The 26,538-nt window shown below is 43.4% G+C and overlaps 1 protein-coding gene across 8 annotated transcripts in view; it reads right to left on the reverse strand.

Annotated features, from left to right (window-relative positions):
- Positions 1 to 2,879: 2,879 nt before the first annotated feature.
- The window catches only part of KAT6B (lysine acetyltransferase 6B), a 208,208-nt gene continuing 184,549 nt past the window's right edge, over positions 2,880 to 26,538 (reverse strand). For 7 of the 8 annotated variants that reach the window (XM_030940774.1, XM_030940771.1, XM_030940775.1 and 4 more), the window contains 5 exons: positions 14,943 to 15,174; positions 14,479 to 14,638; positions 13,524 to 13,883; positions 10,550 to 10,841; positions 2,880 to 6,967 (listed from right to left, as the gene is read on the reverse strand). In XM_030940774.1, the coding sequence (XP_030796634.1) occupies positions 4,371 to 6,967; positions 10,550 to 10,841; positions 13,524 to 13,883; positions 14,479 to 14,638; positions 14,943 to 15,174 (3,641 nt within the window). In that variant the 3' untranslated portion in view covers positions 2,880 to 4,370. The remainder of the gene's footprint in view (positions 6,968 to 10,549; positions 10,842 to 13,523; positions 13,884 to 14,478; positions 14,639 to 14,942; positions 15,175 to 26,538) is intronic. The other variant, XM_030940777.1, reaches the window with a different exon arrangement.

Here is a 26,538-nt window from a genome sequence, read left to right on the forward strand (position 1 = left end):
GTTGAGAGTGGGAGTGGAAGGAGAGGGGTGGAGAGACTTGATTATATTCCAGGTGCACAGAAGATTCACTGAAAGGTTTTAAGCCAGTGTTTCAAGATCACTCTGGAAAGATCCTTTGGCTGAAGTATGGAGAACAGGTTGTAGGGAGTTAAGAAGTGAGGCAAGACCAGTTAGGAGGCTGTTGACAGGAAAGGAGGAGGTGGACTGGCCTGACAGCGCCAGGGGATTAGTATTCAAGATTATTTTGGAATTAACCCAGAAAATGGACAGGACCTGCCGAGACGGGGAGGGGAAATGAGGGTTAACTGATCTGGTTTCTCGGCAGTGCTTTATCACTGAGATGGGGTGGACCACAGCAGGAATGGAGGAGGAGTCAGAAATCACCAGTTCGGTTGTCATGCAGATGTACAAAAGGTGTCCCAGGTCATTTGATGTGGCATCTAAAGCTCAGAGGAATGTTCACAAGTGGGGATGTAATTCTGGGTGTCACCTGCAGAGAGGTGGAACTTGAAGTCATCATACTAGATGAGACGATGAGAGAAAAGAGAGAAAATACTCCCGGCCCGAGTGTTGCGGAACATCAATGTTTATAGCTAAGCCCGGGTGGAGGAGGAAGGTCCAGGAAAGGGAACAAAGAAGGTAGAAGGAACGATGGAACCCTGGGTACAGAGAAATGGAAGGTGCTGCTTCATAATGTAACAGTACTTGTACTTTGAGTCTCTAAGATTGATTGTAGACCAAGGCTTACTTGCAGCCACAAAGGGACCTGTATTTACATAGCACTTAACAGTTTTTACAGCAACATGCATTCATTAGCCAAGCCTTTAAATCAGGTGACAAATTAGGGCCTTTCAGAGTACAGTGTTCTAGAAAAAAAAGAGCTGTGATTTGGAAAGACCTGGGTTTGTTTCAGCTCACACATTTTAGCTGGGTGAGTTTGGGTAATTAATGTAGCTTAATCTGAGCCTCAACCTCCTGATCTGTACATTGGAAAGAATGGCCCCATTTCTTGCACAGGCTGGGTGTGTGGGAGGAGTTTGTGAAAGCTTTGTGACAATATTGTGAGTCATTACTTCTAAAACAGAATGTTGGTGAGGAAGGCGGATGCCCTCATACCTGGGCAGGCACCACTTGCAACTATTAAAAAGTGAGGCTGGCAACTGACCACCACTTGGTACGACTCTTCTAAATAACAGAACACAGTTACGATTTTAAACGATGTGGCCTGTTAATGAATCTCAGTCTAATGGTGGATTTCAGCTTTGATGAATCCAAGTTCCTGTTTTGCCAACTGTTTTGCCAAATCGTGGGCGTCACATTCAGATGTGAACTGATTTCTCTAGTGAGAGTGGGTGAGGTGGAGGGCAGGGTGTTCTGAGGCCATCTCAGATCAGCAGTTTCCTTCCCATGCTAAGCCTTTCTGTTCCATCAAGGAATGTGGGGACTGGGGACAGCAGGGAAGCTCCCAGTCCTAGCTATGCTGCAGTCCTTAGGGAGCCTGGGCAACTGAAGTATCCCTGGGACTGTTCTTAGATTCAGGTTTGGCAGGTCTGGGGCAATGACTGGGACTCGTCCACAAGCTCCCTTAGAAGGCTGTTAGGCCGGCAGGGTATGGGAACCCAGACATCGCACAAACCACAAGGTGTGATTAGCAGGCCACGGCCAAAGGGAACACAGAGGGGAATCTCAGCCCCCAGAGAATCTTAACCCAAGAGGAAAGAGACAAAATATGTGACAGTTTCAGGTTGGGGCCCGTGGGGGGCTCTGTGTAGCTTCCCCATCAGATTGCTTGCAGGCCCCAACCCCACCTCCAGGGCTCAGGCAGCCTCTTGCCCGACGTGTGGCCCACTGGGCTGCCCAGTCCTTGGCCACTCCTGAATGGACGCAGTGTTGGATTTGTGCAGGCATAGACCACCACTTCCCACTCTGAGCATGTTTGAGAGGTTTCTTTTCCTACTAGCACAGCACCTTAAATGGATCTTTTCCCTTTGTGCCGAAGGCCCTTGCAGACGTGTCTTCTTGGAATCCCTTCCTCAGCTATTACATATATTACCCCCATTGACTTTGCACTTGAGGAAGGAAGGGACTAAAAGATAACATCGTGACACTAAACCCAATACGCTTTGTAACTGTGAAAGAAAATAACCATACGGGTGAGAGTACAAGACAGAACTCCACTGGGCACCCTCTGTCTGCACAAGGCCTTTTATTCCAGTGTGTATGCTCTATCCTGCCTTTGCATGATTTTGGGTCCACTTTAAGGCTTGTATCTATGCTTTGTACAACATCTAATTTTTTTGTGTTGAACCAACAGTGCAAAAGCAACTTTTTTCCTCCACAGGGTAGTGACCTGCTTAACAGAGGAGTTGCGAGCACACATGTTCAGACACCTGGAGAGCTTAACGGGCCAGTTTCACACGGGTGCTAGGTCAAGAATTCATTTCTAGACTTGTTGCTGAAATAGCCAAATTCAAGCAACACTCAGAACTTTCTCTGAACGCTATACTTGTGAATATTCACTTCTGGCAGGGGGTCTAAACTTTAGACTCTAAAGAAAACATACAATTAATTATTCACAACAGAGCAAAACGTTCACACTTTTTAAAAAGAAAACGATTTTTCAAACATACAATCCCAAATTGGGTGCTTTTTTGGTATTAATCTTTATAAAAAGGAAGTTTGCTACCCTGGTGCGAGGCTCGGAGGGGCGCTTCTACAGACGGTGCGAGTGAGGCAGCTGGATATTTGTGCGGGATCTCTTTGCAAATGAAGATCAAAGTCCAAAAGAAAAAAACAATTTCACTTTATTTTAAAGACAATGATTGGCATACAGAAGGTATGCACTCGCATAAAATAAACTTTCATGAAAAGCATTAAAATCCATTATAAATTAATTTATTAAATAGGTATTTGGTATATGTGATGGTTTTATTAGATATTACTCTTATTTATTGCCAATCCCTCCCCCAAAGTCAAAACAAATCAGAAAATCCCATAACTTCAATTTACACTAAATAATTTATTTTCCCAAAATGTGTATGTGTTCTGAGGCGTGACACATGATACAGTTCCATTGGTCATTCTCTATCAATCATAATATGACAGGACACAAGAGGCTAAAAATGGCTCATCATAATTTATTTTATGTTAAAATGTACAGCTTTTTTTTGTTTGTTTTTTGTTTTTTTGAAGTGACTGACTAAAAAGAGAACAGATAAATACAAGAGTGTCGCTGGATCCTATTTTATACAAGGATTACGCCTCTCCTGCTTGGCCCTTACTGTCACCCTGTACAGGTACAAAGGCTACAAAAAAGGAAGCAATATAAACAGACACAAATAACTTTTTTGCTTTTTTACATGCGATTTGTAAGCTTAGTTTGAGCTATTCACAAGCTACTTTTCTATTTTTCCTTAAAAAATAACTCCAATATTTTATAAAGATAGAAAAATCTACAGATGGAATGAAAATGTAAAGTTAGAGGCATTTCCATAAAATAGCAACTTTACACCAAATTCACTATTTTTTTTTAAATCCTGCCAAGTATTTGGACATACATGAAATGTTTCAAAACCTGACAGATAAACACTGAGATATGCTTCATTCAATAAACAGAAGTCTGCATTTATAAAACAGAAAGCTGCCTTTTTTCCCCAAAGAAATCTGTCACCAAAATGGAAAAGGGTCTCAACTTTACACCAAACATTTAGCAATAAAACCCTTTTGACTAACCAAATGGGAATAGCTTTTATAGCTCTTTACAGTTTTATAATTAACAAAAATATAGTTTTTTTTAAAACCCTCAAATTAGGGCACCCTAATCAAGGCAAAAAACTTAAGAAATGGCTTACTGTTAGCACAACACTTGTACAGTACTACAAAATGCACTGTCACTAACAAAGACATTAGCGGCATGCTGAAGTGTCACCTTAAACAAAATATACAATAACTGAAATGCTAAAGGCATTTACATGGAGTGGACAGGGAAGGAAAAAAAAAGCTCTAGGTTCAATATTAAAACAGATAATTTGGGGGCTCGATATCCACATTGTTTAACAGAAGCAGGCACAACAAGTGGCTGCCTCCATATTATAGTCCAAAGAGAGGCCTTCCTTTGCAGAGAATTTTATATAAAAGTAACAGAAATGAAGGTACCAAAGAAAAAAAAAAAAAAGGAAAAGGAAAAAAAGAAAAACAACTTGTATAAGGCTTTCTGCTGCATACAGCTTTTTTTTTTTTAAATAAATGGTGCCAACAAATGTTTTTGCATTCACACCAATTGCTGGTTTTGAAATCGTACTCTTCAAAGGTATTTGTGCAGATCAATCCAATAGTGATACCCCGTAGGTGTTGTGGACTGCCCACGTTGTCTACCTTCTCATGTAGGAGCCATTGAGAGACTGTTTGGACATGCCTGTGTTCATGTAGCCGTGATGTCCAGGGGCCGTGTACATCATGTTACCGTGGGGTGGGGTCTGCATTGGCTGCTGGGCATATGGCTGGGTACCCATCATGCCCATCTGCATCTGCATAGGGTATTGGGGCGTTTGATTCATATAGCCATGATTGCTGTGGTAGCCACTGTTCATCATTGGCTGGGACATGCTGTACCCATTCATGGCGTTGAGAGTGTTCATGTTCATGTTCACAGAGTTGACATTGTAGGCTGGGGCTGGCATCAGGTTCACACTCATGTTCATGCCTCTTTGCATCGTTAAAGTCCGTGCAGGACCCTGCATGGCTACAGTCTGGGCGCGCCCATAGATTTGTGACTGATGGGTGGCAGCGGCTGGTGACAGAGACGCTGACTTGGTTCTCATGGAGACGTGGCCCTTGCTGGCAATCTGGGTTTGCAGTCTTTGGCTGTGAGAGATGCCAATATTTGATGCAGCCATGTTTCGTTGCAAAAGAGGCGGCGGCAGATTCATTGGAGGAGGAGTCAGGTTGGGGGGTGGGGTCATGGTAGCTTGTGCTTGGGGTCCCCCAGGGACGGAGTGTGGAGGCTGAGAAAGCTGAACAAGCCCTGTGTTACTTAATGGTGTGGACAAAGAGGCACTGTTTGCATAGGAAGTCACAGCAGCGGAATGGCTGTAAGGCAATGAATGATCAATAAGTGTATTAGTTAACTGCTGCAGTTTGGCAAGGCTGAAGGTGGCTGACGGCTGTGGGTAATGCCCAGCCCCAAAATCACTCTGACCCATTCGCTCGTATAAGCCGATGTTGGCGTTGCCCGTCTCGGGGATTTCAGCCAGCTGCATGGGTGGGGTGAAGTTAGCAGCCATGCTGCACTGAGCCAGCTGCTGGCTGCTGCTCGGAGGCCTCTCCACCACACAGCCTTGAGGAGACTTGACGCTGCAGGTCGGAGGGGAGCTGATGCTGGTTTGCTGCAGCATGCTGCAGCTCCCGCTGATGTTGGACATCTGCTGGGTGACAGCACAGCTGCTCTGTGTCAGACTGCTGGAGGTGAGGTTGCTATAGGAGCAGCTGTTCTGTGAAGAGCCATTTCCACAGATGCTGCCTCCCATAGTAGAATCGTAGCTGCTTGGGTTTTCATAGTTCTCGGTTGTGCTCTCGATACTGCCCAGGTCGCTAAATCCACTGTCTACGACTTGCTGTGAATGATCTGAAACTGATGGGACATCCATCATGGGACTGGTTTCCATGTTCTGCAGAGATGGCACTGAGATGGCACTTTGATCTGGGCTGATTTGGGCATAGCTGTTTTCCAAAGCAGGGACACTTGGGCTATTGACAGAACGTACGGACTGGCCAGGATGGGAGTGGACGGATGAAACTGGGCTGCTGTGGTCTGACTGTTGGCAATCGTCCAGAGTGGTCGCAATCTGTGGACTTTGGTCTGCATGGGTGTAGTTCTGTAGGCTTCTACAGGCCTCTTGAGTCTCGGCACAATCCTGAAAGGTGTCGTCCTGTTCACTGCTCTCCTGGGTCAAAGACTGAACTGCCTGGACGGTCTCAGAGTCGATTTCCATGGTTGCTGGGTTTCCCTCTTTGAACTCTGTATCGACTTCTTTGCTGTTCTTCTGGTCCTGCTTCTGTGCCTGTTCTCCTGGGGGTGGCTCCTCGTCAGATTCGGGTACGGCTTCAGGGTCCCCAGCAAGCTCCTTGGCCTCACTGTTACAAGAGGCTGTCAGGTCAACGCCACAGTCCATTAAGACCTCTGGGTTCGAGTGACTAGGCTGCACATTAAGGTCTAAAAAAGCCTCCTGGTTTTCCAGTACTTCTTTGAAGCTTTCTCTGGGCAGCGGCAGCTCTTCCTTCTCCACTTCGGCAGACTCCATGTGGCTGTCATCCTCGTCATCGGCATCATGGTCCTCGTTGTGAGATGGCTCTTCATCCTCTTCCTCCTCCTCTTCATGATCATCCAAACGTGCAGAGTCTTCTTTTTCCGTGGAGATTTCTGGTTCCTCTTTTTCTTGGCTTTTAGCACCATCTGGATCTTTTTCTACATTTCCTCCTCCTCCTTCTTCTTCTTCTTCTTCTTCTCCTTCTTCTTCTTCTTCTTCTTCTTCTTCCCCTTCCTCTTCTTCCTCTTCTTCCTCCTCTTCCTCCTCTTCTTCCTCAGGTTTGATGAGATCATCTTCTGGTTTTTCACCTGGTGATGTATTTGGACTTACAGGGGCACATGTTTCTTGCCTTCTGTTTTCCTCTTGAGGCAGCAGGGCTTCCCCAGCTTCCTTGACCTCCTCCTCAATCCTGATGGGAGTGGGGCTGGTTTTTCCTTCTGAAGTCTCCTTCTGTTCTTCCACTGTTACCTGCTCATCAGGCTCCATGGGTGTTTCTGGTGGGGTGTACAAATTCAGTTTAAATCCGGTCTTCCTCTCTTTGTTTTGCCTCCACTTAGACAGACCACGCTTTGTTCCTTTTGGCCATGCTTGTTTGCACTTTAGAGGTTCAGGATTGTCTTTACTGCCTTCTTTCAAGTTACTCGAATCATCATTCATATTGTCTTAGTGAAGAGACAAAAAGGGGAAGGAAGAAAAACAGTCTTAGAAAGCATAACCATGGGCAACTTGAATTCATTCCTCTAAATTAAGTAGCAAACACTGCTTTCAATTTGGCATGTTAAGAGTTGATGGTAAAGACATAATCAAGGCTAATGCGTAATAATATTGTGGTATAAACCAAGTAGATAACCTAGGCCTGGGAAAGTAACATATTGGGAACACATGGATATAGGCAATGCTAATGTGCTTATTTGAGTTTAATGAACAAGACATTCTCTGATGCAAAAAGCTAGAGTTCCACAGTGTAAAAAAAAAATCAATTTGAACATTTACAAATTAGGACATACAGGGGAAAGGAATTAATGCTAGCTTATATACAAATCATTACTGTCCTCGAAAAATGACTAGAAGCCTTAACTCTCATATCTACCTAGAGGAAGAAACCTCTGTGGACATTCACAGGATGTAAATGATCTTGGATGACATGATTTATTTACTTCGATTTGAATGTTCCCTCTGGCATAAAAATAAGCTGTGTACCTCTGAAACAAATCAGTAAAGAACTAAATACTCAAAACAAATGCACTTGTCATCATCATTTTTAGGATCATCATTTTTGCATGATACAAACTACAATGTAAGTACTAGCAAATTCCTGAACATTTAAAATACAGGTATTCTTTTTTTTTTTTTTTTTTTTTTTGAGACGGAGTCTCGCTCTGTCGCCCAGGCTGGAGTGTAGTGGCCGGATCTCAGCTCACTGCAAGCTCCGCCTCTCGGGTTCACGCCATTCTCCTGCCTCAGCCTCCCGAGTAGCTGGGACTACAGGTGCCCGCTACCTCGCCCGGCTAGTTTTTTGTATTTTTTTAGTAGAGATGGGGTTTCACCGTATTAGCCAGGATGGTCTCGATCTCCTGACCTCGTGATCCACCCGTCTCGGCCTCCCAAAGTGCTGGGATTACAGGCTTGAGCCACCGTGCCCGGCCAGGTATTCTTTTTATCACTAATTCTGTCCACACTGAATTCTGGATCAGCATGTTGCTGATGTAAGATTTGAATATTAAAGACAATCAGAAACAAACCATAATTGTGAAGTTCATTTCAGTTCAGGTGACCTTATTTTTACTGAACCTATATGCACGTGTGAATATAGATGTAAATATGTACATATTTATATAAGCAGATGGATAACTACATACATATTAATAAATATATGTATAAAGCACCCAAGTATTCTTACGATCTTTAGATTACACTAATCTTCTAGAATCAGTGGTCAATTTAAAGGAAAAGCTTTATATAGAACAACAGTTTTATTAGAAACTCTATTTTGGAGAATAAAAATAAGATCCCACAATCATCATAAAACAGATATCCCTTCTGCCAGATGAGAGTGAGTTCTAGTCTAACCGGTGAATAGCAGAGTAAGCACTGTCTGATTTAGGTAATAAAAGGATTACAGAAAAACTTACCTGCAAGTATTACATTCAAACTGACCAGCTGAAAAGAACACATATATGATGCAGAATGGTTCCTTGAGAAGTGCCGAGTACCATGCCCAAGTTAAGAGTCATCTCAGGACATTTCTATTCACAATGGCAGGTAATAGCCATGCCAGTGCCCCCGGATTCCACGTTCTTTTTATTTTTGAGATGGAGTCTTGCTCTGTCACCCAGGCTGGAGTGCAGTGGCATGATCTCGGTTCACTGCAACCTCTGTCTCCTAGGTTCAAGCGATTCCCCTGCCTCAGCCTCCCAAGTAGCTGGGACTACAGGCATGCATCACCACGCCTGGCTAATTTTTTTGTACTTTTAGTAGAGATGGGGTTTCACCATGTTGGCCAGGCTGGTCTTGAACTCCTGACCTTAGGTGATTTGCCTGCCTCAGCCACCCAAAGTGCTGGGATTACAGGCATGAGCCACCATGCCTGGCTGGATTCCGCATTCTTATTCTACATGCTACTGGACCTACCACCTTTTGTTGGAACAACTCCCAAAATCAGAAGATGAGTTTTCTGACAATTATTCTTAAGAAAGAAGGACATCCTGAAAGGAGTCAGGCATAATATGAGAAGACAGCCAAGAAGGGGAAACAAAGCTCATTCTCACACACAAAATGACTGCTCATCACAGTTTGTTGTGGTTTGTATGTTGATTTGTTTAAAAAAAAAAAAAAAAAACCCAAAGAATAAAGCTTGGTTTCTCTATACCCAGAGTAAGAAGTCATTCCTTCAGCAAAAAAATGTATGCAGGAATAGCATTTCTGTGAACTAAGAAAGTCAAGAAGATGCTTGCATATGTTCTTAAAACTGTGGCTTTTCAAAAGCTAGAGTGATCCTGTGGTTCCCAGGGAAATGAGATGGCCTGTTCCCCAGATGAGAGTAAGTTCCGAACAGCGTCATCTCGGCCAGAGAATAGAGACAGTATACTATAAACCTTCATGATTCAGCTGGGAGCACACGTTCTCAACCTGACAGGCAAGGATGGGTGTTTTAAATACAGCAGGAAAGACGATTCACTGGTGTTCAGTATATTTTTTAGAGGATAGGGTACAGGTGTCCCTGTCAACTTAAAAGGAAGGTTGTCCCTGTCAACTTAAATCAGTTTACTGATTTCTATGTTATACAATATTATCAAAGCTAATATTGATGTGTGGGTAAATTTAGATGATTCTTTTTCTTTTTTTTTGAGAAAGGGTCTCATTTTGTCACTCAGGCTGGAGTGCAATGGCATGATCATGGCTCACCCTGAGCTCAGGTGATCCTCTCATCTCAGCCTCCCAAGTAGCTGGGAATATAGGCACACATCACCACTCCTGACTACTTTCTGTATCTTTTGTAGAGATGGGGTTTTGTCATGTTGCTCAGGCTGGTCTCAAACTCCTGGGCTCAAGTGATCCACCTGCCTCAGCCTCCAAAAGTGCTGAGACTACAGGTGCACACCACTACACCTGATTAATTTTTGTATTTCTTGTAGAGATGGGGCTTTGCCATGTGGCCTAGGTTAGTCTCAAACTCCTGGGCTCAGGTGATCCACCTGCCTCAGCCTTCCATAGTGCTGGGATTACAGGGGTAAGCCATCATGCTTAGCTTAGTTTAGATGAATCTTTATAGTAGTATATACTAAGACACTACTGATTATAAGATGTACTATTGATTCACTAATATTTGTTTTCCAGGAAAAAAAGAAACGATTCCATTCAATGCTCACATTGATAATAATATATACCTTGATTTCAGAAATACTAGTATTTCAGGAAAAAAAAGTACATATTAGAATCAAAGAAATGTAATGTGTTTCTTACCAACAGACTTAAAAGTTTTGGGGGATAAGCCAATTTCTGGTAAGTAAGATGAACCCACCTAGAGGAATGTTCTGGCCTTAGAAGTTGTTTAACATAAAATCCAATTCCAGGACGAAGGGACAGAATCTTGTAAGGACGGGAAAGGGCAGATGGGCACTTGCTCCAGGTGCATCAGCACCACTTCCCAGGTGCCTTGGGCATCACGCTAGAGGCCTGCTCTTTGGCACCCAGTCAGATACAGACATTCTCAAGGGTAAGGTTTTTATCATTCCTCTACTTACTTCTACAAGGGTCACCATTCTTAAAGCAATGATTGTCTTTTCCTTCCTCTTCCTCTGTTTGTCTTTTCTTCCCAGGCTGATGTTGGAATGCTTTTCTCAAGACTGGCTTCCTGCCATCTTCCTCCACTTCAATCTCACAGGTAGGCTCCAGCTGTGGCATTGGCCTCTCTTCATCTGAGTTGTCGAAGGGCTCATTCAGTACTTCTGTTGTCTCTGAAATGGTCTCTGTTGTTACACTGCTGTTGATCCTCCTGCGTTTACGACCCCTTTTCTTCTTTAGTACAAAAGGCCTCTGAAATTAATTCCAAACATAACACATAAGAGCTCATGAGAAATTAAATGGTTGAGTCGACATGCAGTAGGCGTGTACTGAACACGTGTCTGAGAATCTTACACGTAGAGACTTCTGTAATGCCTTTGTATTTAACCTTCCATTTGATGTTTAACATCCCTCTCGGGCTCCAACTACACAGGCAAGTGTTTTCCAAATAAAACAGTTGTTTACTCAAGCAGATGCTTTGAGAGGGAACATCCTAGCAGCTTGACTGGAGATTTTAAAAACTAAGCTTTGCTTTTCTAGTATATATTTTCCAAGTGGTACTTGCTGGCTTCAATACTCCTCACATCACAGACATTTAAGTTCATCACAGACTCTAATGTCTTTATAAATGGTGCTGTAATTAACTAGCCACAGGGTTAACACATTTAATACTTGATAAATCCTCTTGAAGGAGCACCCACTATACGGACAGCACTGGGAAATATGATACAAGACCAACCTACTTGTTCTCATTCCACAGGCCTTCAGGAACTATGAAAATGAAAGGAAAGGTACTTGAAGAAAGGATTACTGTTTAAAATGTTAACAGAGTCAAGTACTGGTGGCTGCTGAGATGTAAGCAACTGATAACCTGGCAAAATATTTTAATAGAAGGCATCTAAAAACGTTAAAGACATGCCAGATGTCTTATTTGTATGACATAAAAATATTTTTTCTTTTATTTTTCTTTTTGTAGAGACAGGGTTTTGCCATGTTGCCTAGGCTGGTCTTGAACTCCTGAGCTCAAGTGGTCCACCCGCCTTGGCCTCCCAAAGTGCTGGGATTATAGGCGTGAGCCACCGCACCTGACCTAAAAATATTTTTTCTGTTTGCACTAAAGGTTGGCACAAATGACTCCGTAATTGTAATTATAAAATATTTTCCCTCCAGCAAAAAAGTTTTTAATGACACAAAATTCAAAGAGGAATAGCAGGTAGATTTGCTGCTAAGATGTAATTGTTGCCCCCCAAATTACTGAAAATACACTGCAAAGAAGGATTCAATATGCTTGGTTAAAAGCTAACCTCCAGGTAAACTGTACTCAAGAATTATTATTATTATTATTTTAAAAATATTTATTTATTTTTTATATATATAGAGAGTATTGCTGTGTTGCCCAGGCTGGTCTTGAACTCCTGAGCTCAAGTGATCCTCCTGCCTCAGCTTCCCAAAGCATGGGGATTATAGGCGTGAGCCACTGTGTCTGGCCTCCAAGTATTCTTGTGTCTTACTTTTGTAATGCTCTGAATGCTCACTGAAGCACACACATAGCCGGTTAATCATATTCCGTAATTTAACATTTACGGTTATTATTCCCCCAGTCTGCCTGTCCTCTTTAATCCACGAGGGAATTTTCCCTAATATGAAGGAAGCCAAGGTAGAGAACTGGTTTTCTTCAGGTTGAGTCCAGTTCAGATCATGCCTTGGATGATTCTTGTTTTTGATAGTTTTAGAACAAGTTTCTTTTATTATATATACAACACATGAATACACACTCCTAAGAAATGGAAACATTATTCTTAAGCCTGACGTCTACTTTGTGGGATGTTCCTTTCTACCCTTCCAGAAGACTGCCAAGCCTAGAAGAGTGCTGAGCTGGGAGTTAGAACAGCAAGTTCCCTAACAGATGCCATATCGGATGGCCTTGGGCAGAGCCTTAAGCTTGTATTGTGATATCTCTAGCAGTCTTGCCTGAACTAACAATATTGGCTCTCCTCTACGTCCCAGATAGATACGGAAGACAAAGATATCAGATCTGGGTGAGCAGTTACCTAAAAACAAAGTCAATTCTTTACTTTCTGTACCATTGGAGATGATATGGTCTATCTGGAGACACCACTGGACTACTAAGATCTGAGGAGATTCAGTAATGCTTTCTAACAATTCTGTGCCAAGGACAAGAGAAAGAAACAGCATGAAGGGCACTGGACTTGGAGTCTTTTGGTTTTGTTTTGTTTTGAGACAGAGTTTCGCTCTTGTTGCCCAGGCCGGAGTGCAATGGTGCCGTCTTGGCTTACTGCAACCTTTGCCTCCCTGGGTTCTCCTGCCTCAGCCTCCTGAGTAGCTGGAATTACAGGTGCGTGCTACCATGCCTGGCTAACTTTTTGTATTTTTAGCAGAGACGGGGTTTCACCACATTAGCCAGGCTGGTCTTGATCTCCTGACCTCAGGTGATCCGCCCGCCTCAACCTCCTAAAGTGCTTGGATTACAGGCGTGAGCCACTGCGCCCAGCCCAGGCTTGGAGTCTTGAGCACGCATTTGGTTTTGCTTCCATCTCTAATGAGTCATATGACCTTACAGAAGTCTCCTGGCCTCTAGGTCTTGGAGGGTGGTTTAAGTGCTCTCTGGGGCCCCTTTCTGTTCCCATAAACCTCAGTTACTCTACTCCTGCAGACCAGCAGGTGGCAGTGATTACTAGACTACGAGGCTGGCCTGTCCCTGGTTTCCTGTCACAGCGCTAACAAACCTCAAAAAGTAAACATAATCATGACTGTGAGATAAACGATCATGACATATGATCAGCGGGACTGGCTACACACACATAAACTACGACTAAAGAACAGAGAGTGAAATACTAATAGAGAGAATGTCTGCAATGACAAATAAGATTTGATGGAAGGTGACTCAGATAGAAAATCTAAACAGACACCGACCTTTCTCTTTATGGCAACTGACTGTGGTTTTGTCAGTCTCGGGGGAGAGCTTTGAATATTTTCTTCTTCTTCTTCTTCCTCTTCTTCCTCCTCTTCGTCCTCTTCCTCTTCCTCCTCCTCCTCTTCCTCCTCCTCCTCGTCCTCTTCCTCCTCCTCCTCCTCCTCCTCTTCTTCACTGCTCTCTTTAGAGAGCTCCAGCAGCTGCCCTCGCTCCCCTGTGACTGGCCGGCTCTCCGGGGAATGCAAATATTTATTTTTCGATTGTACTTTTGCAGGTGATTGCCTACTGTTAGCTCTAGTTGACAGGACTTCTTGTTCCTCCTTCTCCCAGCAGCTAGCTTGTTCCATTAGCCGCTCAGCCTAAGTGGGGAGGGTAAAAATGGTGGCCAGTGAGAGGGCAGTTACACAGCCAGAGCCTCTGAGGATCAATAGCAAAGTGTCTCTAAGTCGGTTCTGATCAGGACAGCCAGCCGGCCAAGCACATTCCAGCTGCATCATCTCAGGAACCTTTTGCATCAGTTAGGATAACAAATCAAAGAAGATTGGGTTTCATGGGATATTTAGCAGTATTAATGATGCAGCGAATTGATTTGAGTCCTTTATCACTACATTACATGCTCACTGGCATGGAGCACTTTAAGCAAGTTCATAAACACAAAGAATCGATTGACACTGCAGCCTTGGAGCTCAGCACCGAATTTGATCTGATTACATGCTCTCAGTAGTAAAAAATGCTGCTTTGTAATCAATGATAAATGTTCCATTTTTCATACTCAATTCAATAAAATTATCATGTCTTACCATGAAACCTCAGTTAGGATAAATTAGTGCCATATCATTTCACATGCTATCTCTACATAACCAAGCTTTTGACAATGATCTTAATGACTTTCTTAGCCTAAGAATGCTACAAGATTGAGGTTACACAACTTAGGATGATAAAGACAATCATTACCTCTTTCTCAGCTTCTCGCTCTTCTTCAGACACTGCAGCATTAGAAATTAAAATTGGGGTCCACCTCAGACTGTCTGGATCAAGTTCATTGGCTCTGGAACAGGTTTTCAGCTTTTCCATGTGGCTCAATATCAACTTTTCCCGTCTAATGATGACAAATCTGTAATGTGATAAGGCAGAACAAGATGTAATCACAAGCTGAAATGTCACTTCAGCTTCACATACGGACATATGCTAGCACTAACGTTACCTGGGTTAGGAAAAATCAGAAAGCACCTCAATGAGAGGGTACAGAACACTGGAATCCAACCAGCAAAAAAGTGTCATTTCATGTATTATTTTTAGGAGAAAAGGTTTGTTAATAGTGTTGGGGAACCTCGATCTTTAACTGGAATGAATGCACCTATCTCCAGGGGCCCTTTCTGGTGTGGGATGCCTGAGCCACGGAGCTGCCCAGGACTCACCTGCCATCTCTCTTGTCGATCATGTGGAGGTGCTGCAGAGTGGTGGCAATGTCATGTGGGCACATGCCCGTTGCTCTGCTAATTGCTTTGATGCTGATGTGCCTCTCATGGTGGTGGTAGAGATACTCTAAGATGACGCTCTTCCAATAAGCCAGGTAGGAGAGACGGCCCAGATCGGAGAGAGGCTTTTCAGGAGACCCTGCTTGGCCTTCTCTTCTAGAAAGCAAATAGCCTAGGGCAGAAAAAATAAAGGGGCATTTCTCACTGTGGCATTCCCAGAGCTTAGAACAGGAGCCACTAGAAGTAATATGAGTAGCGACAAGGTAAAAACATCACACCAGAGAAGTGCATTCGCTTTAAGAATGTAGCCCCTTCCCAGTTATAGTGATTTGATCTCTGTGAAGTTTATGCTCCTGAACCTTTGACAGTGGCACTCTAAGTCAATTTACGCAGCTAGCAGCAGCATTCCAAACACATATTGTGGCATAGTTCACAAAGACTAAAAGCGATGGCTGAAGACATTACTCCTGGTAAGTCTCAACATCTAAGTCTCTTACAGCTTTAGATTCTTCCAAAAACGAAATGTCAGGCACTTACTCAGAAATCCTGTCAAGGGACCACCCCAAACATTAATGGGCAAGTTGTTTTCCACAGGAAGGACCTAATGACCCTTTGACAGCTGGGTCTTAATAAAAAGAGAAGGACCTCTGTTGACTCAAGAGTCTATATTGCTTGTTACATTTAACTAGCAGGTTGATCTGAAGCTTTGTTTTAGGACTAATAAAAGAATGTCTTTCAACTCAACTGCTGCGACTCACATCAGCTCCACTAGCTCGATTTTCACCTCTTTCATAGAAATTAATTTACAATCCAATCCCAGAACATTGCTCCTACAAATTAAAACAAAACAAATTCCTTAAAACAACCTATTGCATGTATGCTCAGAAAATCCCCCGGCATCTTAAGCTTTTGAACGCATTTTACAGCATTACTGTGATGGTTCCTTGGCAAAGGAACTTTAAAAATGAAAAAAAAGAAAAAGAAAAAAAAGAAAAAAAAAAGAAACCAGCCCTTTAAATCCACTTGAAGGTAATGAATGAAAGCTGGCAGCTGTCTTGGTAATTAAGAGCCACTTATGGAGTAGAAAAGAAATGCTATAAACTAATGATGTCTACCTTGCTCTAATTATCTATTTCAACAGCCTCACCTTCATGAACTTCCTAAGTTTAAACAAACATCAACCACATACAGTAGGTGGCAGCACTGACAAAATCATACTGCTCTGTAAACCACCCAAATCTTCAGCATTTTTCTTCTTTATCTACATTTCCAAAATGGCTGCATTCTCAAGAATTTTCTCAATTTTAGGGTTATTTTTTGTTAAAGAAGAAATCAATGCCTCTGATGCATTTTCCTGCCTCTCAAAATCACTGCAAATACAGTAATGCAGAAATATAAAACAAGCATCCAGCCTGAACCCTCAAAGGATATAATCATAGCATTTTGCATTTTGATGGCTTTAATCTGAATGCCATTACAAAGAATGGGCGTAAATTTAACTTCAGGTTTTGCTAAGGTCTTTTGACTTACTTGTCTCTTTAACCCATGTTTAAGTGCAAAGTATTTGACTGAATGCAAACAAGCACCACAACATTCTACAGTGAAACCACTGTCTACATGTAATTTGGCAGCAGGCTGGGGCTTTCAATAGCAGTGTGTCAGGAATGCTAACACAGTGATGGCCACTGTGCCGAAGCCAGACCACACTGTGTCCTGTCAACACGGAGAAGAGCTCTCTATGTCTCTGTGTCGCCAGAGTACGAAGGGGGCCCACACCTCAGAATACAGATAATTGGCACATCCGTCACCTGCCTCCAAAGTGCCTGGCACATGCTGAGAAATGTACTCAGGTGCCCGGGGGGTCCCAGCTTTGTACTCCTGGGGGGTGAGAACCATAGAGCCGTGGATATGGAACTATCCCCTTTTGTCCATGAGATCCCACAATTAAAAGTCCCCTGCAGTGAGTGTGAAAGTCCCCAGTTCTCTACTGGTTCTTATTTGAATCCAGCAGTCAAGGACAGAAAGCCCCACTCCTCTCAGTCTTGCAGAAAGAATTCTGTACAACCAAGTGTTCATACCAAAGTGGTATGTGTCCCCCCATACCTTATGTCCCCCACTACGATAGGCCAGCTTACCCCGAAGCACATGTGTTCCTTTGTTCTGTCTCCCCACTACAGTCCCTAATCTGGAAGGCAGCAGCAGCCAGCATCAGGAAAACCCACGCTTTCCGCAGCTGTTCGTGCTTTCACACCCTGAAGTGGCGCAGACACACCCTGTCAGGGCCTGAGCCTAAATGGGTTAGGCCACTCAAACTAGCAGGCAACTTAGGGTCCATGGGGAGCATTTAGGCATAAACCTTTTAGCACCTGCTACTTCTACCATGTTAAGTGGCTGTCTCCTGGGACACTCCCTTGGACACAGACTTCAGGCTATGGAATGATAGTCACGGAAGAGTCCTGGGGAGGTGGCAACAGGGTGATGAGCCCTGCTGGGCGTGGGTACACTGAGAGCCCAGTGGTCTTTCTCAGCAAACACCCTTGCACTGTGCTTGCAAAGGCCAGGAGAAAGCAGGGAGTGGCCAACACCTGCCAGGAGGTCATGCTTCCCTGGGTGCTGGAAAGAAGACGACTACAAACCCAAGCTCCAGCCACAGCACAGCAGGCGGGTGTGCAGGGATGACGTGCACCAACACTGCAGACTGCACAAGGCCACTACCCAAAGGGACCACTGCATGGCTTGCCGTGGGTTTTTCCCTCTCCTCTCTGACTCATGAGACTCTCAAGGAACTAACAATAGCAGCAGCCGGCACTTATGCCAGGAGCCATTTGGAAGTCCACAGTCTCCTCATGTAAGAGAAAACAGAATCCATCAAAACGATCAAAATGAACAAAGATACATTTCTGATTCCTTGCTAGTTAAATGAACTCACTTGTAATATGTTCAACTGCAGAGCTTAGAAGAAGTGTGTCGTGTCCACTCCACTGGTGCGCTTGGCGGATGTAGGACAGAATTCCATTTGAACCTGCAGCAGCACTTCCTCTCAGAAGGCTGCAGCTGGTGGCACTTCACTACTCTGACCTTCATAACATGCGATGTTTTAAAAAAGGAATTTCTTGCCACCTTTTGTTTCTTTGTACTTTTTTTTTTTGAGACAGAGGCTTGCTCTGTTGCCCAGGCTGGAGTGCAATGGCGCGATTTGGGCTCACAGCAACCTCCACTTCCCAGGCTCAAGGCTCAAGCGATTCTCCTGCCTCAGCTTCCTGGGTAGCTGGGATTATAAGCGCCAGCCACCAGGCCTGGCTAATTTTTGCATTTTTAGTAGAGACAGGGTTTCACCGTGTTGGCTAGGCTGGTCTCGAACTCCTGACCTCAATCCCTCAAGTGCTGGGATTACAGGTGTGAGCCACTGTGCCTGGCCTCTTTCTATTTTTTCTAGGCTCTTCACAACATAATTACAATATAGCCCATTTAAAGAATAATTTTTGGTAAGAACATTTTACTTATTGAGTAATCATAGAGATGTGGTGGTTTAAGTTACAGCTCTTAAATTTAACTTACCAAAAGGATTCCAAATAATTGATCTAAGATGCAGGGAAATAAAAAGCACTTATCTTGGCCGGGTGCGGTGGCTCATGCCTGTAATCCCAGCACTTTGGGAGGCTGAGGCGGGCGGATCACCTGAGGTCAGGAGTTCGAGACCAGCCTGACCAACATGGAGAAACCCTGTCTCTACTAAAAACACAAAATTAGCCAGGCGTGGTGGCACATGCCTGTAATCCCAGCTATTCGGGAGGCTGAGGCAGGAGAATCACTTGAACCCGGGAGGCAGAGGTTGCGGTGAGCTGAGATCACGTCATTGCACTCCAGCCTGGGCAACAAGAGTGAAACTCCGTCTCAAAAAAAAAAAAAAAAAAGGCACTTATCTCGGAAGCTGGTGTATTATCCTGAAGCATCTGAAACAAGTACAATATACCCCTGGTGAACAGATTCCCACAGTGCTTTAACACTTCTCCTTAACTCGGGATACTTTCAATCAGAAAACCTCAGCTCTCCCTGGAGAAACCTGGCTGTTTCAGATGGAAAACAAAGTGATGTTTGGAGGACAAATCCCAGTGGCTGCAGTATAATTAATCGCTGGTGAAATTATTCCCTTGAACTTGTCTGTGAGCCAGAGGTGCTAGTGAACAGCACTTACTCTGTGAGTGGGAGCCTTGTAATTGAAAACGGGGTAGCCCATAAACCCCTCATCCACATCAACTATCTTGATCATAGCAAAAGCTGGCTTCCTCTTTTGCTTTACTGGAATTACTTATCCTGGGGAAGGTGACATCTGAGTTGCAGTATATAGGCCACATAATCAATTCAAAAGATTATCAAGATGTCTACTTAAAGGGAAAGGAAGAACAGTGCAACTTCTGTCTATAAAAAGTAAGCATTTCTAAGCTGTACTGCATGGAACCCAAGTGTGCCTCACCTCTGTTAAGGCTGAACTACTTGTAGTAAGACAATCAAATCTCATGTTAACTAGCCCTGATTCCTTGGAGTTTGAAATGGTTAACTTTCCCCCAGGGGGAGAAAATCAAAGTGGTAGAGAGTTACCTCATGTAGTTACCTCATGGATCTATTAGGATAAGGAAGGAGCTATCTAGACAAGGTCAAGATTTGTTTTTGCAGACCCAAATTCCCAAATTAAATTTAATTCCCAGCATAATAACTGTAATGTTAATGCTCACTGAAAATGAAAATTCCTTCCCTTTAAACTAGTGGTATTCAAGGGTATAAATGGACCATAGTAGAATCATGTTCTCAGGCAAGGGCATGGATAGGGACAGGGATCTCCCCTGACACGGGCAGACACCCTCACCCCTGCACACCTCCATCTTCCACTACCTGGAACCAAACCATATGAACTTCCTCAAACACCAAAGTGTAAACTTTGGCAAGCTACTCACTCCCAACTTCCATCTGTCTGGATTATGTGAGTTTGGGGTCACCAGCTGCTTTTAGGGGATGATAATCTTTGAGGATTACACACTTTTCATCAGACACCTGTTTAGTTCAGTAAATCCTGCTGAAAGGTCTGTATCAGTCGACAGCACTGGGTTTGCAAGCCTGGGAACAGACACCAGGCCAGGGATTTATGGTAGCTTTTGAGCACAGGAAATCTGATGACTCTAACCAAGTCATCTCATGCTTGGAGATGGCAATTCACTGGTCTGTACACTTATCTGTTCCTGGTTTCTGGTGCAGAGCAGCACTGTGACCAAGTGGATGAATGGCATGTTATCAGTTTAAATAATGATAAATGAATCTGACAGCCTATTTATATCTCCTCGTTTAAATTTTGTGGTGATTTTGCAATTAGTGCAGAGGAAGTTGAACCTTAGTCCTCACAGCATTTTAAGAGAACAGCTGTGCTCTAAATGACCTGTGACCTGCCTGATATCTTACTGCTTTCCACTTATTAAAAGATACAGGTGCCTCCTTGGCAAAGATAGAAATTTTGAATTTTTCAGATATTTTTACATTTTAAGAGATTGGTGTTGAAACTGTGGAAGTTTAAGACCTCTCTCCCGTAAGTCCTATGGACATGATGTAATTATATAAGAACTTGAATAAATGCTGCTTATCAAGATCTCAGTGTGGAGACCTGTGGCATCAACATCACCTAACAACTTGCTAGAACTTTAAATTCTCAGAACCTATCTCAGACCTGCTGAATCAGAATCTTTGGTGGGGAGAGGCAGAGCCCAGTATCTGTGCTTTCGGAAGTTCCCCAAGTGATTCTGATGTACCTGAGTTTGAAAACCACTGCTAGAAACCTGCTCTGAAGCTGCTGGCTTTGATGAGGGTGTGGCCACTGAAGACAGTATGACTGAAGAATCTCAAATAGGTGAGACCTCACTCAGCTCCTTGGATGGCAGATAACTGAATAATGGACTCGCCAAAGCCCCACCAAACTGAAATCTGGCTAGAGGTCACTGAGTTGCCAAATCGCTTTGTGCAGACGTTCTATGCCTCTGCTTAACAGCACGGACTCTGGTTCAGTAGGTCTGGTGTGGGGCTTGAGATTCTGCACGTCTAACAACTTCCTGTGGCATGGACCACACTTGAATAGCAATTGTTTATACTTTAAATCAGTGGTTTTCAAATGCTTTGGTCTCAGGACTCAAAGAGCTTTTGCTTATAAGGGCTCTATCTATTGATTTTACTGAGAAATTTGACAAATATTTATTAATTTATTTAAAAGATAACAATAAACCCATTATGTAACATTTTTTAAATGAAAAAATAACCTACACTTTCTAAAATATAAATAAAATTTATAGTGAATAAGAGTGGCATTATTTCACGTTTTGCAAATTTCTTTAACTTCTGGCTTAAGAGAAGCCAGTCAGATTCTCTCTTTCTCTATTTTTCTCTATTTTGTTCTTTTTCTTTTTCAAGAAGACAGGGTCTCCCCATGTTGCCCAGGCTGGTCTCAAACTCCCAGGCTCAAGCGATCCTCCCACCTCAGTCTCCCAAAGTGCTGGGATTACAGGCGTGAGCCACCACACCTGCTTGCTAGATTTCATAGATTGCTTTGGTATTGAATCTGTTGTGATACCACAGGTCATGACATTCTGGAAAACTCCTCTGTATACTCATGAAAAAATGAAAGGAAAAAGGAAAAAGAGTATCTTAGTACTACTAGGAAAATAGTTATGACGTTGTAGACTCACTGAACCATACTTTGAGACCATGTACATTAAACAAAGATGAGAATTTTTTGAAGCTGGGCAACAGGGCACCGGTATTTAAAAACAATATGTCATATATTGCATACAACATGACAGATCATGGGAGGCTCTATGGGTGGGTGAACAGCATGGGCCCTGGAGCCAGACTGCCCAGAATGGAATCTGGGGTCCACCACGTACCAGCTGTGTGACCTTGGGGATTTTATTTAACCTCTCTGTGCTTCAGATCCCTCATCCATATGATGTGAATAATAATTGTACCTAACTCTTACAGTTCTGGTAAGGATTGAGTTAATATGAAGCATGCAGAACAGTGCTTGACACATTACAGTAATCCTAATAAGTGTTAGCTATGATTATTATTCAACATATTGAATGAATCAAATCTCAAGGTGATCATTTGGGTAACTAAATATCCTTAAGGTAGGGGAAATAAATAAAATTTGGACAGAAGGAAAGCAACAGAGACAGACTGCTCTATTGAATCAGATTGAGAAAAGCTAACTTTCTTTTCCTACTTTTGCCTGAGGAACCTGAAAACCATTCCATGGACTCAGACAGAAGCTCTCCTCTCATCCCACCCTTCCTTCCTCTCCCCTCCCCCCAGCTAACCACCCAGATACAAATTGAATTAAAGAAAGAGGCCACGAAAAATATTCTGCCTTAGGAGTGGTCTTCAGAAATGGCAACAAAGTTCCCAGCAAACACAGTTCTGTGTCCCCAAATTCGCTTTGGCCCCTTAGTCCTTAACTTCAAGGACTATCCTTAGGAAATGGCAAGCCCATGCAACCACAGAAACAGTGACTGCTTAGGGCTTCCGCAGAGCCCAGGGACAGTCCCAAGACAGATGAAAGACTCAAATATTTTACAAGACTCAAGTGTGTCTCTGGAAAAATGGCCTGACCCAGTGAAACCCTGAGCATGGAGACAGCATGTCTTTGGGGAAGGAGACTGGCTGCCCTGGGTCACATACCAGCCTGTTACTCTTAAGTCCCTCTCTTAGATCTCTCTTCTCTGGGATCCCACAAGCTCCTCAGCAGACCTTCAGTGCTGAGCTCTTCCCCAAGGGGCCACTGGTTTTTCTTACTGAATGTCCCTACCCCTCCAAGTCCATTCCAGAGTGGAATGGTCTTCCTTCAACTTCCCCAGTGGAAGATGTATGGCAGGTACATGAATCCTCCAATGCTGTGTGGTGTGCCCGTGTCTCTGAGCTGACCAACCATGCTGGGATTTACCAGATAGTTCCATGGTTCTGTGGGTAGGTGTGCACTCCCTTGAGGGGGTGGTCATTCTGCATGTCAGTCCCCCAGGTAAAAGGTACAGGTGCTTAGAAAGAAAATGAACTCACAAGTAGGGCATCAGGCAGCAGGGAAGGGGACTTCCCTCCCTCTGCACCACCCCTGTGTTGAGAAGCATGCACCTCTGTGGATGTGCTCCTGAGCCGGAGGTGCCGGGGTAGCACGTGCCACATGGAAGCAGCCTGAGGGCCAGAGACAGCTGTGTGAGATGGCGTTTATAACTGATTCTCTTACCCAGTGAGAGAATTAATTGCTCCTTTTTCTTTTATTTTTGGGACAGGGTCTCACTCTATCACCCAGGCTGGAGTGCAGTGGTATGATCCTGGCTCACTGCAGCCTCACCTTTCTGGGCTCAAGAGATCCTCCCACCTCAGCCTCCCAAGTAGCTGGGACAACAAGTGCACACCACCATGCTTGACTAATGTTTGTATTTTTTGTAGAGACGGGGTTTCACCATGATGCCCAGGCTGGTCTCAAACTCTTCGGTTCAAGCAACCCTCTTGCCTCAGCCTCCCAAAGTGCTGGGATTACAGGTGTGAGCCACTGAGCCTGGCCTACTGCTCCTTCTTCTGTCTTCAAGTGTAGCCCAGTGGTTCTCGACCCTGCCTGCACGTCAGAATCACCTGGGACTTTACAAAGCCACAGATGTCTGGGTTCCACCCAACCTCATGACTTGTCTGGTTTCAGATATATTATGGGTTCCATTAAGGAAAGGGCCTTGGGGACTATACTTGGGCCAGAATATTAAATGGGGTGCAGCACCACTTCTTCATTTTTGCCACCTCACAGGGCTTTGGTGGTGGCCGTGGTGCCTAATGAGAAATCCCAGCAGCAGGCAAATCTTAGCGAAATAGAGGCACTCCGAATTAAGGTGGGGGAGGATGGCCACTCCGTAAAGAACTGTGTGATACACTTCACAGAGTTTCATTTCGTTAAACATTCAACTGAGGAGTATTTGTGAGTGTATGGTGCGCCACCACAACCTAGTTCCTGGTCTAGTGGATTAGAAGAATACATTTTTTTTTAATAAGATGACTACAAAATAGATTCATCCTTCAATTTCCTTGTTAGGAAAACGAGGTACCTGCCACACGATAAAATGATCATAGAAGGAGAGATGTTATACTTTGTCAGTATCATTTATGCCCCAACTAAAATTGTTTGGGGAAGGCGAGAATTTTTAAAAATATGTTGACATAAGAATAGCTTACCAAATTGTTGAAGTAACCAAATTGTTCACGAAGCCCATTGCCTATCACCAAGCTAAGTTAATGCTCTGATTTGTGACCCAGAGGCACTTTCAGTTAGGTGACGATAAAGCCCCAGTGCCATGGCCCTTCGGCATGACAGAAATGAGAAAGGCACGCAGAGGAAGGTCTTCCTCTTTGACCTTTTAAATTTTCTACAGTTCAAACCACTTTTAAATTCTGGGATATTTTAGGAAGAATACATTTATTTTTAAAAATATAAAGATGAAGTAATTTGGCATTTTAAAATTATTTCCTCTCTTATAAGTAGGCAAAAGTCTAGAGATTCATTAAAAAAAGAAAGAGTTTTTGAAATAGAAAATAACACAATTGAAATAGAAGATAACTTACTTCTTCAGTTTTTACTAAAATAAAGCATTTTTAAATATCTGGCTCCCCCCAGGCTTGTTCTCCAACTTGGATAAAATTTTCATGTCTAAGTTACAAAATTCTGGTAACAAGAACTTACCATTGAAAGGCTTTAAGATGGCAAACTTGATTGAACACATATACACTTCAAATAAAGCATCCGCGCCAAACAAATGACTGCATGCACTTAAAATGCTTTACCTTTAAGACCATTCTCCTGCTGTGAAAACACTGCAATTGAACATTTTCCTTAACTAAATCACTAAATGCAAAAACTGAGACATCTTTTGCCTACTTTTATAGGTCTGAGGATCTATTGAGGAAGCTGAGATAGTTCATTCTAGTATCTAGTCATCTGATCTGGTCCAACCCCACAGATGGACAGTGGAGGGTGGGAGAGGGGTGGTATTTACATAATCATGGCAGTACCACTGATTTCAGAACCAGGTTTGGGAGACAGGATGGTTGGAATAGCAACTTGCCTTTCCATTTGCTCTCCTACAAACCCCCTAAAATGCTGTGTGTATATGTGGAAGGGAGTGTGTGTGTGTGTGTACCAGCTGTAATTTTTAAAAATAGGACAAAGTTATGTTGTAATTCCAATTCTGGATGATGAGCTTTCACACAGCAAACAAAAATACACAGCAAGATTGAAGAAAGAAAAAATGAGAATACAAATCTCCTTAGAAATTTTCTTTGTTTTCAAACAAAGTACATTTCAAAAGGGAATCTGTCAGTTTTTGAGATGACTTTCTAAAATCAAAGTACAGCCCATCACCTAATCTGACTGATCAACTACTGCTGGAAATGTAAGACAGAGAAACTGTTGCTAGTTGTCCTCAGGTTATCTAGACAAACAATCCCACTCCACTGATCCACTTTCCTTTTCACTTATTTTTTATTTATCTCCCAGATGCTTTGAAACGTTGATTTGAGGTAAGAAGCCTCTGGAGGTCAATGGCTATGTCCCCCCAAGGTTATTGCTGAGGCCCCTCTGAAGCTGTGCAGCACACAGGCACCCTAGGCAGCGGAGCTGGGGCGGGAGGGGGGGCCAGACAAATGGCTGGCTGGTTTGCCCAGGGACTTGGTGTCATGTAGGGACTTAGCGTTTTTTTTTTTTCTTGAGACGGAGTTTCTCTCGTTGCCCAGGCTGGAGTGCAATGGCGTGATCTCAGGTCACCGCAACCTCTGTCTCCCAGGTTCAAGGGATTACCCTGCCTCAGCCTCCCAAGTAGCTGGGATTACAGGCATGTACCACCACACCTGGCTAATTTTGTATTTTTAGTAGAGACGGGGTTGCTCCATGTTAGTCAGGTTGGTCTCGAACTCCTGACCTCAGGTGATCTGCCCGTCTCAGCCTCCCAAAGTGCTGAGATTACAGGCATGAGCCACTGTGCCCGGCCAGGGACTTAGCCTTTAATCTTAGGGAATCTTAAAGTCCAAATTGGCTACAGTAGATGTTAGCTGTTAGAAAAACAAAACACATGCAATATCATCACCAGCAGTGTTAAAGATAGCAATGACTACCCCTTCAGTTATAGATGACACATTTCTCTAAGCCCCTGGAATGAGCTGCTATTCTGTCCACTGTTTAGCTAAATTTGAGACTTAGTAACAATACATTAATATTAGCAGAGCTTCACCACAATATACTAATATTATCACCATGAGACTTTATATTATGTTAATCAAAGAATCTCCATTCCACTTTCAAAGGCTTGAAATGGTTTTGTGCTATGTCCAACAGTTGAGTGTCTACTAGGTACTAGGCACTTTTCTGGTTAGGTTGTATGCAGACACTCTATTTTCCAAATTTAATGAGAAAAAAAGCTCTGGGAGTTTAATTTGTTAGCTGGTATGCAACTGCTGAACGCAAGAACCA

The sequence above is a fragment of the Rhinopithecus roxellana genome, chromosome 11 (genome assembly GCF_007565055.1).
Source record: "Rhinopithecus roxellana isolate Shanxi Qingling chromosome 11, ASM756505v1, whole genome shotgun sequence".
Taxonomy (NCBI): Eukaryota; Metazoa; Chordata; class Mammalia; order Primates; family Cercopithecidae; genus Rhinopithecus; species Rhinopithecus roxellana.